At 37.9% G+C, this 14,335-nt stretch overlaps 1 protein-coding gene across 1 annotated transcript in view; it reads left to right on the forward strand.

Moving 5' to 3' along the window:
• Positions 1–14,335, forward strand: part of LOC108427549 (copine-9) — a 151,319-nt gene that overhangs the window by 19,469 nt on the left and 117,515 nt on the right. Inside the window, exons 3-4 of the mRNA XM_017697773.2 lie at positions 6,102–6,148; positions 12,006–12,109. Coding sequence (XP_017553262.1) covers positions 6,102–6,148; positions 12,006–12,109 — 151 coding nt within the window. The remainder of the gene's footprint in view (positions 1–6,101; positions 6,149–12,005; positions 12,110–14,335) is intronic.

Genomic DNA, 14,335 nt, shown 5'->3' on the forward strand with positions numbered 1-14,335 from the left:
GGCAAATCAAGAAAACAAAGTGCTTCAATAAAATTCTCATAGAAACACACACATCTAGTGTTGAAAGATGTACTTGCGATACAGATTAACAGGGGTAGACAAATCTAAAAATTCTTACTGGGCAGTCAAGCCACCAGGCCACTGAATTTTGTGGGCCAGGATTGAATGTACACCATATTACAATCAACAAGCATAAAGATTTTGTTTTAAACATGGTAGTTCTGCTAGCACAAGTACAGCCCAAGACTTAGTGTATGGTCTGTATTCAGTGCATGTTAAACGTCTTGGAACAGCCTTGTCATTGGAGCATGAATTTTCATGATATCAGAATGTGAAGAGTCCATGTGAAGAGAGCCTTCTTTTTCCTGATATAGTAAACAAATTTGTAAACAGATTTTTATTATACGATCATGCTGACCAACTAACTCTCATCATTATCAGACTTCAATCAGTTGGCCCTGTTATTCTGTCCTATTATAGCACTATATGGCTGTGCATTTAAATATGTTTTCTAATCATTAGTCTCATTAAAAAGTGAATTTATGCTGTGTTTCTCACATGGAAACATGCTCAACAGAACATCATATCATTCTCATTCATTCTTCTGGTCACACCTATTGAATTGTTTAATTCCAAAATTCATTATAGATCACTTTCAGGAATTTAGTTTTTTTCATGATATGTGTTGTTGGAAGTGGGCTTTGAAAATGATTCAAACCACCTCAATTAGAGAAAGAAAAAAGCCATTTCCATTATACATCAGCTGCTCTTTTCAAAAACTTGCAGTAACTGAAGTCAATACAAATAGATATACAGCATTTTTGAATGAAAACTGTCAGTTGACTCTAAATGTTACATTTTTTGTAATAATCATTTTTGTCCATTTCTTTTTCTTTTTCTTTCTTTCTTTCTTTATTTATTTAACATTTTCACCATCATAGTTCTAATGTTAATGTTACAGTTGCCATGCTCCGAAAATCTGACTAATTACTTTGTTATTTTGGATTACTTTGTAACATTTTTAGAATTAAATAAAGGCAAATTAAAACAAATTTCAACAAGACATCTTTAGACATGGCAAAAGAGAACTGTATTATTGAGATTGCTATACATTGATACTATGAAATAAAATTAAATATTATCGATGACATGACTGACGGCCAAACTATGCATCCTGACACAATAAGTTTGCTGTGCAGGAGTGATTTTAATAGAATCTTGCTGTAATCTATAATTTGATTGCTACCTTTTTCTGTAACTGTAATAAAATAGTTACCATGTTTGTATCCTGATTACATGATGCTGTTACAGCCAAGTCTGACCATATCAATCCAAATAATATGTGTTTTATAACTGTGTCTTTTGTGAGTTCAGACCACATGTTCCATTTGGTTATAGTTTGAGAAAAGACTGTATGACTATGGAAGGAAAGAGAGCTTTGACAACTGGAGCTGGAATTCTAGGAGGCTTTTGCTTTAAGCTAGAAGGTGGTAACATCTCCCCCTGGTAATATGGATAATAATAATGTCCTAGCAATACTCTATAAGTTAACTAGGTTTTGATATTAAAGAAAAAAGGTTAATTGAAAATTTCATTATGGTTACTGGACGCTGTCCTGCTTTTAATCCACTTTAGATCTCCTCTAAGCACATGCCTTTCCGTCTGCACTGTTTAAACACTGGAGGTATTCCCTTTGCGCTCAGCCACTCTTACACAGTCTTATCTGTGTGTGAAGCCCGCAGGAATCACTTATCCACCACTCGCTGAATCCCAACGGATGGTCCGTCCTCTTTTCTCCTTCCTCCCTCCCTCCTTTCCTCCTGCTCCCTCCATCTCTGTATTTATTCATTTAGCATAGTCCTGTTTATGATTTGCTTTGAAGAGAGGGGGGGTTTGGGGGGGTAGAAGGGGACAGGACTGGAGCGTTACGGCTGGCTGCTCAGGGTCTGCACTGCTGGCATTATGCTGATTGCTTTCTCTACAGCCTCGCCTCTGGCTTTGATGTAACTTTATGGTGAGAGGAGGAGGCAACAGAGAAGAGCAAGAAGGAGGTATGAGCAAAAAAGAGAAATGGGAAAAGTTGGTTTCTTTTAGTGAAGGAGTTACACAGAAAAGAGATTCAAGGAAAGGAAGAGGGCTGATACAGAAAAGTATAATTAAGATTGTAAAGACCAATGAGAAGTTAAACTTCATGTACTCATGTTGGTCCATGTAAAGCCACACAAACATGGCCATTACCACCAACACATAGTGTACGTGTAGCAGAAGTAGTTTTAATGTGTATGAATTTCATCAAAACATTACATTTTATGTTAACGTAATGTGAAAGTAATTGATATTGTACATTATCTCTTATGAATGGAATTTTTGAGGTCAAATTATCTGTGATGTCGTCATCATCATCAACAATGGTCACTGTGTTATGTATATAGCGAGATGGTAAGTAGACGTTAAGGATGAACTCCGCTCCAAAAATAATACAAAATGCAAAATATTGTCATAGAATATGTTGTAAGCCTGTGAAATAGCATGTCAGTATATGTGGATTTCATTTTGTAAACAACAGCTCTTATTTGTTTAGTATGTTAATATTAGTGAGTGATCAGAAAGCCACTAGATACAGAGTAGTCCACCTCTTAACGGTAAATAGTTTTACTATGGTTTACATTTTGTTGTATAGGAGCTGAGAGCTGTAGTATGTGCCTTTTAATGACTCCAACGTTTTATTCTTGTGTTTGTCAGGTATGTTTCTTTCATTATTTTTACTTTATTAATATCTTTCTGTGTATTTCTATTGTTTTTGTAATTGTTGTTTCTGAATGTAACAGTCTATTATTGTTGCCATAGCAACATAACAGAAAATGGGTTCTTATCAGTCAGCTGCATAGTTCATCATATCAAATTAAAACAAACAGATGTAATTTCTTATTTTTATAATATCTAATCTATACCATCATAACGTTCACTGTGTTATGTGCATAGCAAGACGGAGCTGGGAGCTGTAGCCTGTGCCTTTTAATGGCCCCAATGTTCTATTCTTGTGTTTGTCAGCTAATAAACTCGGCACTATGCCTGAACCCAAAGCTTTGGTGAAGAATCGTTACTTGCACAAAGTGGTCATAAGCCGATACAGAGGGGCTACAAAAGAAAGAACAAATGGCAAATCTGATCTGATTCTGTAATAAAGTTGCCTAGTTGTAGTGCAACATGATGTAAAGTAGGTCATGCAATGACAACAGCAACATGTAGTCTGATGTCATCATAAGTGCAAAGAGCTACACTGAAAAATGCTTTGAATTTATGCGATACATGTGAACACAGTCATATGCAAAAGTTTAAACACATTTTGTTGTTTTTCTATAGGGAACAAATTTAAATATGACATTTTCCTTTTTCTATTTATTTTCTGAATTTAACATATTGGGAAAATATGTAACACAAAAAAACATAGAAAACATTCCATAACTTTTGCATAGGCTGCATTTTGTTTTTGTTTTACAATGTGTTAAATTCACTAAATTCACTAATTCTCTTATTTTCACTTAGAAAATCAACACTGACACACTGACAGTGCAGAATAAAGTCTTGTTAGATTACAACACTCACTGGCCTTTATTAGGTACACCTTGCTAGCAAAAGGTTGGACCCCCTTTTGCTATCAGAACTGCCTTAATTCATGTCATACTTTCAACAAGGTGTTGGAGACATTCCTTGGTTGTAACAAGTGGTTATTTGAGTTACTGTTGGTTTTCTATCATCTCAAACCAGTCTGCCCATTCTCCTCTGACCTCTCACATCAACAAGGCATTTTCATCCACACAACTGCCACTCACTGGATATTTTCTCTTTTTTGGGCCATTCTCTGTAAACCTTAGAGATGGTTGGGCGTGAAAATCCCAGTAGATCAGCAGTTTCTGAAATACTCAGACCAGCCCGTCTGCCGCTAACAACCATGCCACGTTCAAAGTCACTTAAATTTTTACAGCATTTAGCAGACGCTCTTATCCAGAGCGACTTACAAGAAGTGCTTTGTCAATCTAGAGAAAACTATCTTTGCTAGTTACCAATAGGTTAGAGAAAAAGACAGTCCTGAGCTCAGATACTGCTAGAAACAAAAAGTCACTGCAGACACAGAGAGAAAAAGAAACAGAGTTGAACGCAGAACTCTGTGCCATTCAATGCAATACAATAACAATAAGATACAATACAATACAATACATTAAACTACAATACACAGTGAAGTACAATAAAATAAGTGCAGCTTATAATTCAGTGCTCATTTAAGTGCTTTGTAAAGAGATGAGTCTTCAGTCTAAATTTGAAGACAGCAACAGACTCTGCTGTTCGGACAGCCAGTGGGAGTTCATTCCACCACCTGGGTGCCAGTACAGAGAACATTCTTGACGCTTGTCTTCCGTCTACCTTGAAGGATGGCGGGTCAAGCCGAGCTGTACTCGAAGCTCGAAAGGCTCGTGGTACAGTTCGAGATTTCACCATTGTCATCAAGTAGGTAGGGGCTGGTCCATTTTTGGCTTTGTAGGCAAGCATTAGGTTTTTAAATCTGATGCGTGCAGCTACAGGAAGCCAGTGAAGGGAGTGCAGCAGTGGGGTGACGTGGCTGAACTTGGGCAGATTGAAGACGAGTCGTGCTGCCGCATTCTGGGTGAGCAGAGGCTTGATGGTCTGTATGGGAAGACCAGCCAAGAGTGAGCTGCAGTAGTCAAGCCTTGAGATGACCAGAGACTGCACTAGCACCTGGGTGGCCTCTCGGGTGAGGAAGGGTTTGATCCTTCTGATGTTATACAGGAGATACCTGCATGACCGAGTCAGGTTTGCGATGTGAGTCGAAAACGATACCTGGCCATCCAGAGTCACAACAAGACTTCTTGCCTCTACAGATGGAACAATCAGGGAGTTCTCGAATGAGATGGCAAGATCATGATGAGGACCTGTAGTTGCAGGGATGAATATCAGCTCAGTCTTGCTGGGATTGAGCTTCAGGTGGTGGGCTGCCATCCATGTAGAGATGTCAGACAGGCATGCCGAGATGCGACTGGAAACCTGTGTGTCAGAGGGAGAGAAAGAAAACATTAGTTGAGTGTCATCAGCATAACAGTGGTAAGAGAAGCCATGGGAAGATATTACGTCACCAAGAGACGTAATCACCTTTCTTCCCCATTCTGATGCTCGGTTTGCAAGTTGTCTTGACCACCTCTACATGCCTGTATGCATTGAGTTGTGGCCATGTGATTGGCTGATTAGCTATTTGTGTTAATAAGCAATTGAATATAAATTATATATAAATGTACCTAATAAAATGGCTGGTTAATGTATATACTTTGTATATACACTAACTCACGAGCAGTATGAGCATATATAACTTTGAAGCTTTAAACTGTTTACTGTTGTAAACAGTTTGTACCTTTTTATCTTGGTCTTAAAGTTTGTTTTATTTATTTTGTGTTAACCTGATCTTTTATTTATTTATTTCTATTTTGTTTTTGTATTTGTAACTTTGCAGTCTCGGTTAGACTGTACAATATAAGAATTTTATTGACTAACTGCTTGTGCATATGACACTCATTCACAAATGAAAGTGGAGGAACTGGTGAGTGGATAAAATTTGCAGACAATATAAAAGTCTGAAAATGTCATGCACTTTCTCTCTTGGTCCATGTACAGGATTAATGTCACTGTTCTTTGTGTTGTCTAGAGGAGATGTTGTCCTCACTATGATGTCCTAAACTAATCATGTGTTTCATTCTGCAGGTATACATGTCCTGATAATGTATCTGATATTAGAAATGCATGTTAATGATTGTGTGTAAATATCACATCAGAGACACTACATTGGCTCTTTTCTCCTTAATTGTGTCGACGGAAAGAGTTTAAAAAGGTCACATGTATCTTGCTGAGGGGATATTTGACTGCACTTAATTTGCTGTGGCATTTCATTTCACATTGCCTTATGAGGTCTTTAATCTCATGTTCTCTCTCTCTCTCTCTCTCTCTCTCTCTCTCTCTCTCTCTTTCTCTTTCTCTCTCTCTCTCTCTCTCTCTCTCTCTCTCTCTCTTTCTTTCTCTCTCTCTGTTTCCCACAGTTGTCGTGTTGTACACACAAGGCATAGGTACAAAAGAATGGAGAGAGGTGAGTCTGAATATTTGTTCTTTTTTAGGCTATCAACTATCATACGCCTAAACTATTTCATAAAATAACATATAAATGTTTTATATGGATGGAGTTCACTAGTCCATTGCTTTATTCTCAATTTTATCAGTATAAAGTGTAGGAAAGTGTGGGCCACGACCTAAAGTAAGCTAAAATGGAGCACTGATGTTTTATGTATTTATACAGAACAAGCTTCTGGTCGCTTTCTCCTATTCCCATAGCAACATCTTCTGCACATTTTCTTGGGATGCTGAATTTTCTGTCAGTAAAGTAGGGCTGGGCAATATGATGATAGTTTACCTTTATCATGATTAATTATGTTACAATATGCTTTTCTGAGCATATCGTTGATATCAGTAAACACTGATTGCCTATATATTTCATTACAAAGTGAACATAATTAGTCCTGTTTAATTGAATTTAGTGCAGCATCTTTGAAATCGTTGTAGTTTATCATTTATTATTATTTCTGTAGTATTTTTGTATGCAGCACCACACGTTCTGTTTTGTCTGTTAAAACTTATTAAATCTTGGAAAAACAAAATATTATGATACACATTAAATATCATAAAGATGTCTTGGAGTATCTTGATATAAAATTTTTGCAATATCACTCACCCCTACATGGAAAATGTTTTAAATTAATAACTCTCAATTACTGAATTGTGTGTAAGAACATTGCAAAGAATTCACACCTATATTATTTTGCTCTTGGTGGCTGTAGAATAATGTCATTTTAAAGCATATAAACACTTTAAGCAAGCCAGACTAAACTACAGACTCTGCATAACTTTATGTAGCAAAACCAAGCTGTGATAGTTTGTGTCCCACTCTCCCTGCCACCAACCTTTGCTTGAAATACAGTCATGTTCCTGTGATTGTAATAATAACTGGGTTGAAATAGGATGTGATGCCTTTATTTAAATGGAAATGCAGTGACAGTGGGACAGTGAGAGTGTCCTTGAAGCTTCTGCCTTTGATAGGGTTTCAGGAGTCAAGTTTCTTATGGGAAAATGAATCACAGTGCGCACCCCTAATGGACATTTAGCGGAAGTGGTTTGAGATGAGCTGCCTGAGAAATCAAAGATGCTGATTTTACAGTTGTCTTGTCTTTATTGGAGTCGCACAAGAGGAGAGAGAATAACTGAGATCGGGTTAATGGTGTTATCACTCTATCTCTCACACTCGCACACACACATTGGGTTCTTGCGTTTAATTTGCGCTTTGTGTGACTATCAAAGGCTCTCTGTGGAGAAACCTGCAGGGTGTCAGTCAGTCTGACTGAGTCTCAGTCTCTACATCGCGTATACAACACCTCACTGTCATCAATACACTGATAGATCGAAGAGCTCTTCAGGCACACGCACAACTATTCACACACTCAGTGTTGTGGTTAAAGTATTAGAAATGCATAGTTTATAATATAAAATAAAAACAAAATAAGTATTGCGTTAGAGCAAAGCACAGCCTAATGTGAGAGGAAAATGTAACATATATATCTCATGTAGTTTAATATGCTCATATGCTTTTGAGAGGTACCTACGTTCCTATATACATTCAAAAAAGTTCATTTCCTCATTTCCTTTGGAGGTTTTATGCAGATTAATCAAAAAGGGGCAACTAATGTCATTGTTTATAAACTTTATTTAAAGATAACAGTGCTGATATTTGATGTTATTTTATAATTTAATCATATGTATTTTGATAAATCTATTTTTTTACATTTTTAAACAAATGGACATACTGATTTAAATACATGACCTGAACTTTCCTCATTTGTCTGATTAGCTAATTGCCGGCTTCAGAATAATGCGGAATTAAGAAGTAATACATTTGTGAAACCTCAAGCAGAATAAAAAACACAGCACTTCCATATTTTTACTTTTTTGGAACTGGACTGAATGAAAGGGGAGGTCTTTATTTTGGCTGCCAGATCAGAGAGCTGTCAGTGTTCTCCCACATCGCATGCTTGCCAGAATGGAGCACAGCCTGGACTGTCCCATATTTTTCAGCCCCATGTCTTCTCTAAATCCACAAATCCTCAGGGCATGATATGAGTCTGTGTCTGTGAGTTATGGGGATAGCCTGCAAATGTTTGTGTATTTGCAGTTGTGAATATGTCTCCCATAAACGCAAACACACTCTGGAGCAGTGGCGGTTGAGTGAGCAAACCAGCTAGCACGGCAGGCTCTTTCTGAGCCCCCAAATTGTAAATGTAAGAGCTGCCAAATTGACCAATTTTTCCATTTAACCTTCTTTGTAAATGCCACTCAAGCACCAACTGTTCTGGCTTTTGGTAGATCATCTGTTGGCCTTACCATTTTTAGACACAGCAATGTAATATCACACAAGAGAGTTGTACAAACTTTGGGAAAGCACACTCTCTGTGTGCAAATAAGTGTCAAGAGCCCTGTAAAAACTTTTTAGCCATGGATATGAAAGACTTTTGATGCTAATCTCTGGCTGAAGAGTCTTGCTGAGGCACACAAGTCCTTCGTGTCCATCATTGGCTGTATCGAGAGCCATTGTTAGCTCAGCTCAAACATACCTGACAGCATTACCCTCCCAGTGCTGAGGGTTACCATAGTGGCTGTAACCTAGTTCCACGCAACACTGCAATAGCAATGATGTGTGTGGGCTTGCATTTTTTTGCCACTTCTAAAGGCAGGATAAAATAGCATTTTTTTCCGTCCTTCGGAATGCATTTTCTTTGGCTTGCTGGCTCCTCCTGGGCAAGGCAGCCATGCAGTATGTTACTTTGTTCCACTTTAAGTGTGTCGCTTGCTAGCAAAATGAGAAATTAGAATTTGATGTCTCTCTTTATTCATATGTTCCTCTTAAACCACATTTTATATAAATCCATCTTCCCCAAAAGTGATTGTACAGCACTTAGATCTACATCACCCCAGGTCATTTTTTTTTATTTTTTAAGTACAGATCATACGAGATTAAATTTGAAAAGTTACTCTAAAAAGTACAGAATATAGTTTACATTGACTTTACATCACTCACTAATACAGATCAGGGTGTGCTCCTGTACTTTATTACTTTCTCTCTAGAATGTTGTTAGCAAGCAAATGAGAATGATGCAACTGCGAGTCAGGCTTTCCCCATTGTCTCTGTGTCACACACACTCTCACACACACAAACAGCCACCTGCCAATGTCTGCTTAATAAATCTGACACTAAAGTGTCCTCTACATATAAAATGAAGAGCATGCCAGTATTAATGGGAGCTCTTGAGTGAATAAAATACATCTAAAGCGAGGGTACCATTATCTCCCCATGGAACGTCACATTTTCTTTCCAGAGGTGACTGCTGGCACAGAGAGCTAGCCTGCTGTGACCCTGCCTCTGCCTGCCAGTCTGTACCCAACAGGAGGTGCAGAAAAGGCAAGCATGTACCTGTTTGTTAGGGGTCCAAGCACCTTTTATAGATGGGAATAGTTAGGGCATGCATGGTGAGAGTGCAATGTGAACCAGGCCTTCAGTTTGGGTCATACATGTCAAAACAGTAAACAGCACACAGCATCACAAAGTCAGCTTAAATGTGTAAGATGTCCATAGTTAAGTGCAACTATAAACACACAAACAACTTAAAAGATCAAGATAGAAAAAGCTGAATAAAAGTGTGTCTCTACTACCATGTTTGGGAGTCAGCGAAGTGTCATTACATATGTTTATTATGAAAATATTTAATTTGCTTTGTAAATAGCCTTTGTTCATTCAGTTACCATTAACGCTAACTTTCTGCTATGCAGTTTATTATGTGATGTTATCAGTTATGCACACAACCATTATATAGCAGCTGTAACTTCACTTTTACTTGAAGCTTGCAGCACACAAACATAAGTAGTTGGTGTGGAAACAAAACCTTTTTTAACATCATTTGAAAATGCAAGCTATTCTTTATATTGTATGAAATAGACCAGTAGAAATGGCCCAAGATACTTTATAAAATCACATTACATTACATTCAATTATAAGAATGGTTTTCCTTCTCCTGAAAGTTACTATTTTTGGAGATTTTTTGAGATCATTCTGATCTCATAGCAATGATACAAGTATTCACAGTCAGTGAGGTATCTGAGTCTTCCAAACGACCTGGCGTGACATTTTTTTCCTAACAATATTGGTCTCACAAACTGGAAATCATGATTGCTTGATTCATCTGTCACTTCCTGATCATGTTGACAGTTAATCTAACATGTAAGGCCTTGAGACCAGTTCATGTATGTCTAGTGTAGTAGATGACATCTGTGACATCTACGCCATAGACTGGGGTTCAATCCCCTGCCTTGGTGAGCACCCTACACTATACTAATCGAGTCCTTGGGCAAGACTCCTAAAGCTACCTTTGCCTACCTGTGTAAAATGGTCAAATTGTAAGTTGGTCTGTATAAGAGTTTCTGCCAAATGCCATAAATGTAAATGTATCCAGTGCAAGAGCTAGCTTAGCCTTTTGTACTTAGAGGAAGAAAAAAAAACACTGATTTAAAATGAATTCCACTTATTATTATTTTTTAAAATTCTGCTCACAAGTGTTCTAAGTGCCTCTATAAGCTACTCACAGAAAGTTATTATATGAAATGAATAAGAATACACTACATGGCTTGTGTGACATTGTTTTATGACATGCAGGGCATTGTAGGGCTATGCTTATCAGATTTTTGCCTATTTTACTATTATCAGCAATATTCATTCTGATTAGTAAATAAATTGTCTATATGTTCATTGTAGACTACTGTTTTTTTTTCTAACCAAAGCTTCAGTGAAATCAGAGTATGACAGTATTCACAGAAAAACAGCAAACATACTGATTCTATGAAATAAAAATGAACTAAAAGTGACAGACATTTTCAGTTCCCAGGAATTGTTAAGCCCTCTATGATGGCATAGAAGGCCCTGAGAGTTTTCTTCTGGTAGGAGTAATTTGGGGAGAGAAAGGGGATACTGGGAAAAGGGTGTTTGATCCCAGTGTCTTCTGTTTCACTGTATATTTCCAGCAGTTTCTGTGAATTTTCTTCAAGCAGAATCAATGAGATTGAAAAATGCAACACCCTCAAAAGAAGGCTTGCTTTCATGCTGCAGTTTGATAGCTAGTATCACATGCTGCACTTGTGTACTTTTGGGCATTTACGCCACTCACAACAAAGACATTAAATAAAAAATGTAGAGATTAAATCAAAAATGAAAATCCATGTGTATTGTTCAAAGCAGTTTCACCTTATCATGGTACATCAAAGCTACCTATTATCCAGCATAATCATACTATTCGCTGGCTGCTGGATATCATTACCTATTCCAGCAAGCTTCATAGAATAGATAGTCTATGATATTGCACTGCAGTTGCTAGTAGCATACAGTAACCACCTATGAAACTCTACATTCTCCATGATAAATGTAAATCTCAGAGAAACTGTTGGGACTAAAGGATATTGCAGATACTGTGAAGAGGACAGTTGGATGTGTAATCTGCAGTTTAAGCCTGTAGGACAGTATGATTGATAGGTGGGCTCTGAAGCTGTAGGGGGTTTAGGTGTTCTCAGGTATAGCAGGCAATCGATAGCTCATCACTGCCTCATAAAGAGCAGCCACCACCATTGGCTGATGGAAATAGGAGATCTGTTCTCACAGTTAGCATGGTGATGAAGTAAGAGACAGACTAAAAAGTTTTCAGTAACTATGTGGTGAAATATCTTACTGCAGTAAAATCAGAGCATTGTCAGTGTCAATGTACTGTAGCTAAGATTTGTGAATTATAGATATGAAATGATACAACAAAATCTGATCTTTCTTTCTCTGATTCTCTCTGATTTGTCTTCATCTTCTCCAGTTTGGCAGAACAGAGGTGATTGAAAACACGCTGAATCCAGACTTTGTGCGGAAGTTCGTTCTGGATTTCTTCTTTGAGGAGAAGCAGAATCTTCGGTTTGATGTGTGAGTGTATATTTTGATCTGTTTCAGAAGTTTGAATGTTTTTAGGTACTTCTGTATTTCTGTGCCTTTTATATGCACACAGACTGAAGTGATGTTTTTGAATTTGGTTCATTCGAATATATACATACTGTATGTTCCACATCATTACAAAAACACAGTTACATTAGGTTTGTTACGTTTCTACGGTTTTACATGCTACTCCTTTTCCTTAATATTAGCTGACCAGTATTCATTTACCAAATTGCATTTTACAACCTCACCTAAGGACAGGATTTAGGCTTTCCCTGGACAGAACACAAAGTGTACAACACTAAAGTACAGTCTCAATTCCAAAAAATTTGGGATGCTGTGTAAAATGTAAATAAATGTAAAAAAAAACAATGCAATGAGGTGCAAATCTGAAAAAATGCAATGAGTCAGCCAGTTGCCTCAATGTAGTACTCATTTGATTCATGTTGTTTAAATAATTGATTGATCTTTCATTTACAAATGAAAAATTCCAGGTTGGCTCATTAAGGAGCAAGTAATGTTGTTTTTATTGTGACGCTGGCAAATAGAAAATACTGGAAATGTTCTAGTGTCTTAAAAGTGTTCATTTAGCCCACACAGTGTGAGCTTTGGGTTGAAAAACAACAGGCATATACAGATCTAATTTGACTGTAAAGAGTTTGGCTGTAAGAAAATTTGAATTGCCCAGTGCGTCTCTAGTGATTACAGCTAAAAACGCATAAAGAAGCAGAAATGGTCATTTACAGTATGAGTTGATGGGTTATTTTGGTCAGGTTTTGAGCCTACACATTATTTCAAAAGGTTCTTTTCAAGTGAAATGCACAGACACTTCCTCCCTCTCTCTCTCCATGCACCCTGGTGAGATGATCGATGTCCTCTGTGGGGGTTTGGAGAAGCGCTCATGGTAGATCAGGTGGAACTTGGAGCAAACTCTTGCTCAGATCATTCGCATAGATCAGAACCCGACAGCTGCCACTATCCACTCTCAGACAAACAGTATCTATCTGTTTTTCTCAATCTCACGTCCTCCTCCTCTGTCATCCTTTCCCCATGCTTCTGATGTGTCTCCTTACATTACCCCCTCTCACGTTCTACTTCTTTGTTACTTGTTAGGTATATTTATATTTATAGGCCTGGGTACGTTACCTATTTGTTCTATAATTGTCCACTCCATTAGTGCACTCTCTCACTCTCTCTCTCTCCATGCTGCGTGCAGTTCCCTTTATTTCTCACCCCTCTCTATCTCAAATCCTATTTCTACCCAACCCCCCCCCCCCCTTTGCTTCAGTCTATTCCTTTCTCATTCTTTATTTTTCACACACCATAATCGATAGCAACTCTGAAACAGCTCTCTTCCATTCGAGCACAAGGTAATGTTTGCAGGCTGTGAGGGGAAAGAAAAACAAAGTAAGGAAGGGTTAGAGTTATGTCTGCAGAAGGGTAAAGCTGTCATTTTTTACAGCTGTCTTCACAAGTCTGTCAAAGCCGTTATTGATTTGGTATTCTTGAAGCTTTTTTCTCTTTTGCTTCCCTAATGTCACACAACGCGGAGCAGACAAAAGACTCTTTTTTGGAGAACTAGCTTCGGTGTAATACAATCAGAGATAAACTGTGCAGATGCACTCTTTGTATTTCCATTTAAATTCTGCACTGCTTTATTCCCGGATTTGATGCATGCACCGTGTTTGTTTGAAAGAACGCCCACGTACCTGGCCTTGAGGTGGGGTCAGTGGGGAGCTCAGGTCCCCAGCCATCTGGATGTCAATAAACAGATGGAGCATGGCATCATCTGTCTCTTTAACCATGTGGGCAGGGGGTCTACTGTGTGTGTTTGAGAGAAAACAAACTTTAAAAGGAACCAGTGGAGCCCCTGAACATCTTAGTCATGTGCCATTTTTACAGTATGTGCTGTTTTGTCTGTTTAAAAAGAAAACAAGCTTTGTCTATTGTTCAGTCATCATTCATATCCTTTGTATGTGTTTGACTATTACTTCAGAGCCCATTCAAGCTATTTCATTAAATACCATATGCTTTATATCCTTCATGGGACATGTTTTGCTGCTATTTAATTAGAGCCAGTGATGCTGCAGTGCAGTTAAAAGCTACATTAGCGTAGGAGATGGTGAATTTGAGTCATGTCTTGGCTGGCGGTGACTGTTGAGTCATAGTATTTGGAGAGCCCCCATAGCGTAGTGTTGATGCTAAGCTAATCCCCAC

This window comes from Pygocentrus nattereri, chromosome 26 (assembly GCF_015220715.1).
Source record: "Pygocentrus nattereri isolate fPygNat1 chromosome 26, fPygNat1.pri, whole genome shotgun sequence".
Taxonomy (NCBI): Eukaryota; Metazoa; Chordata; class Actinopteri; order Characiformes; family Serrasalmidae; genus Pygocentrus; species Pygocentrus nattereri.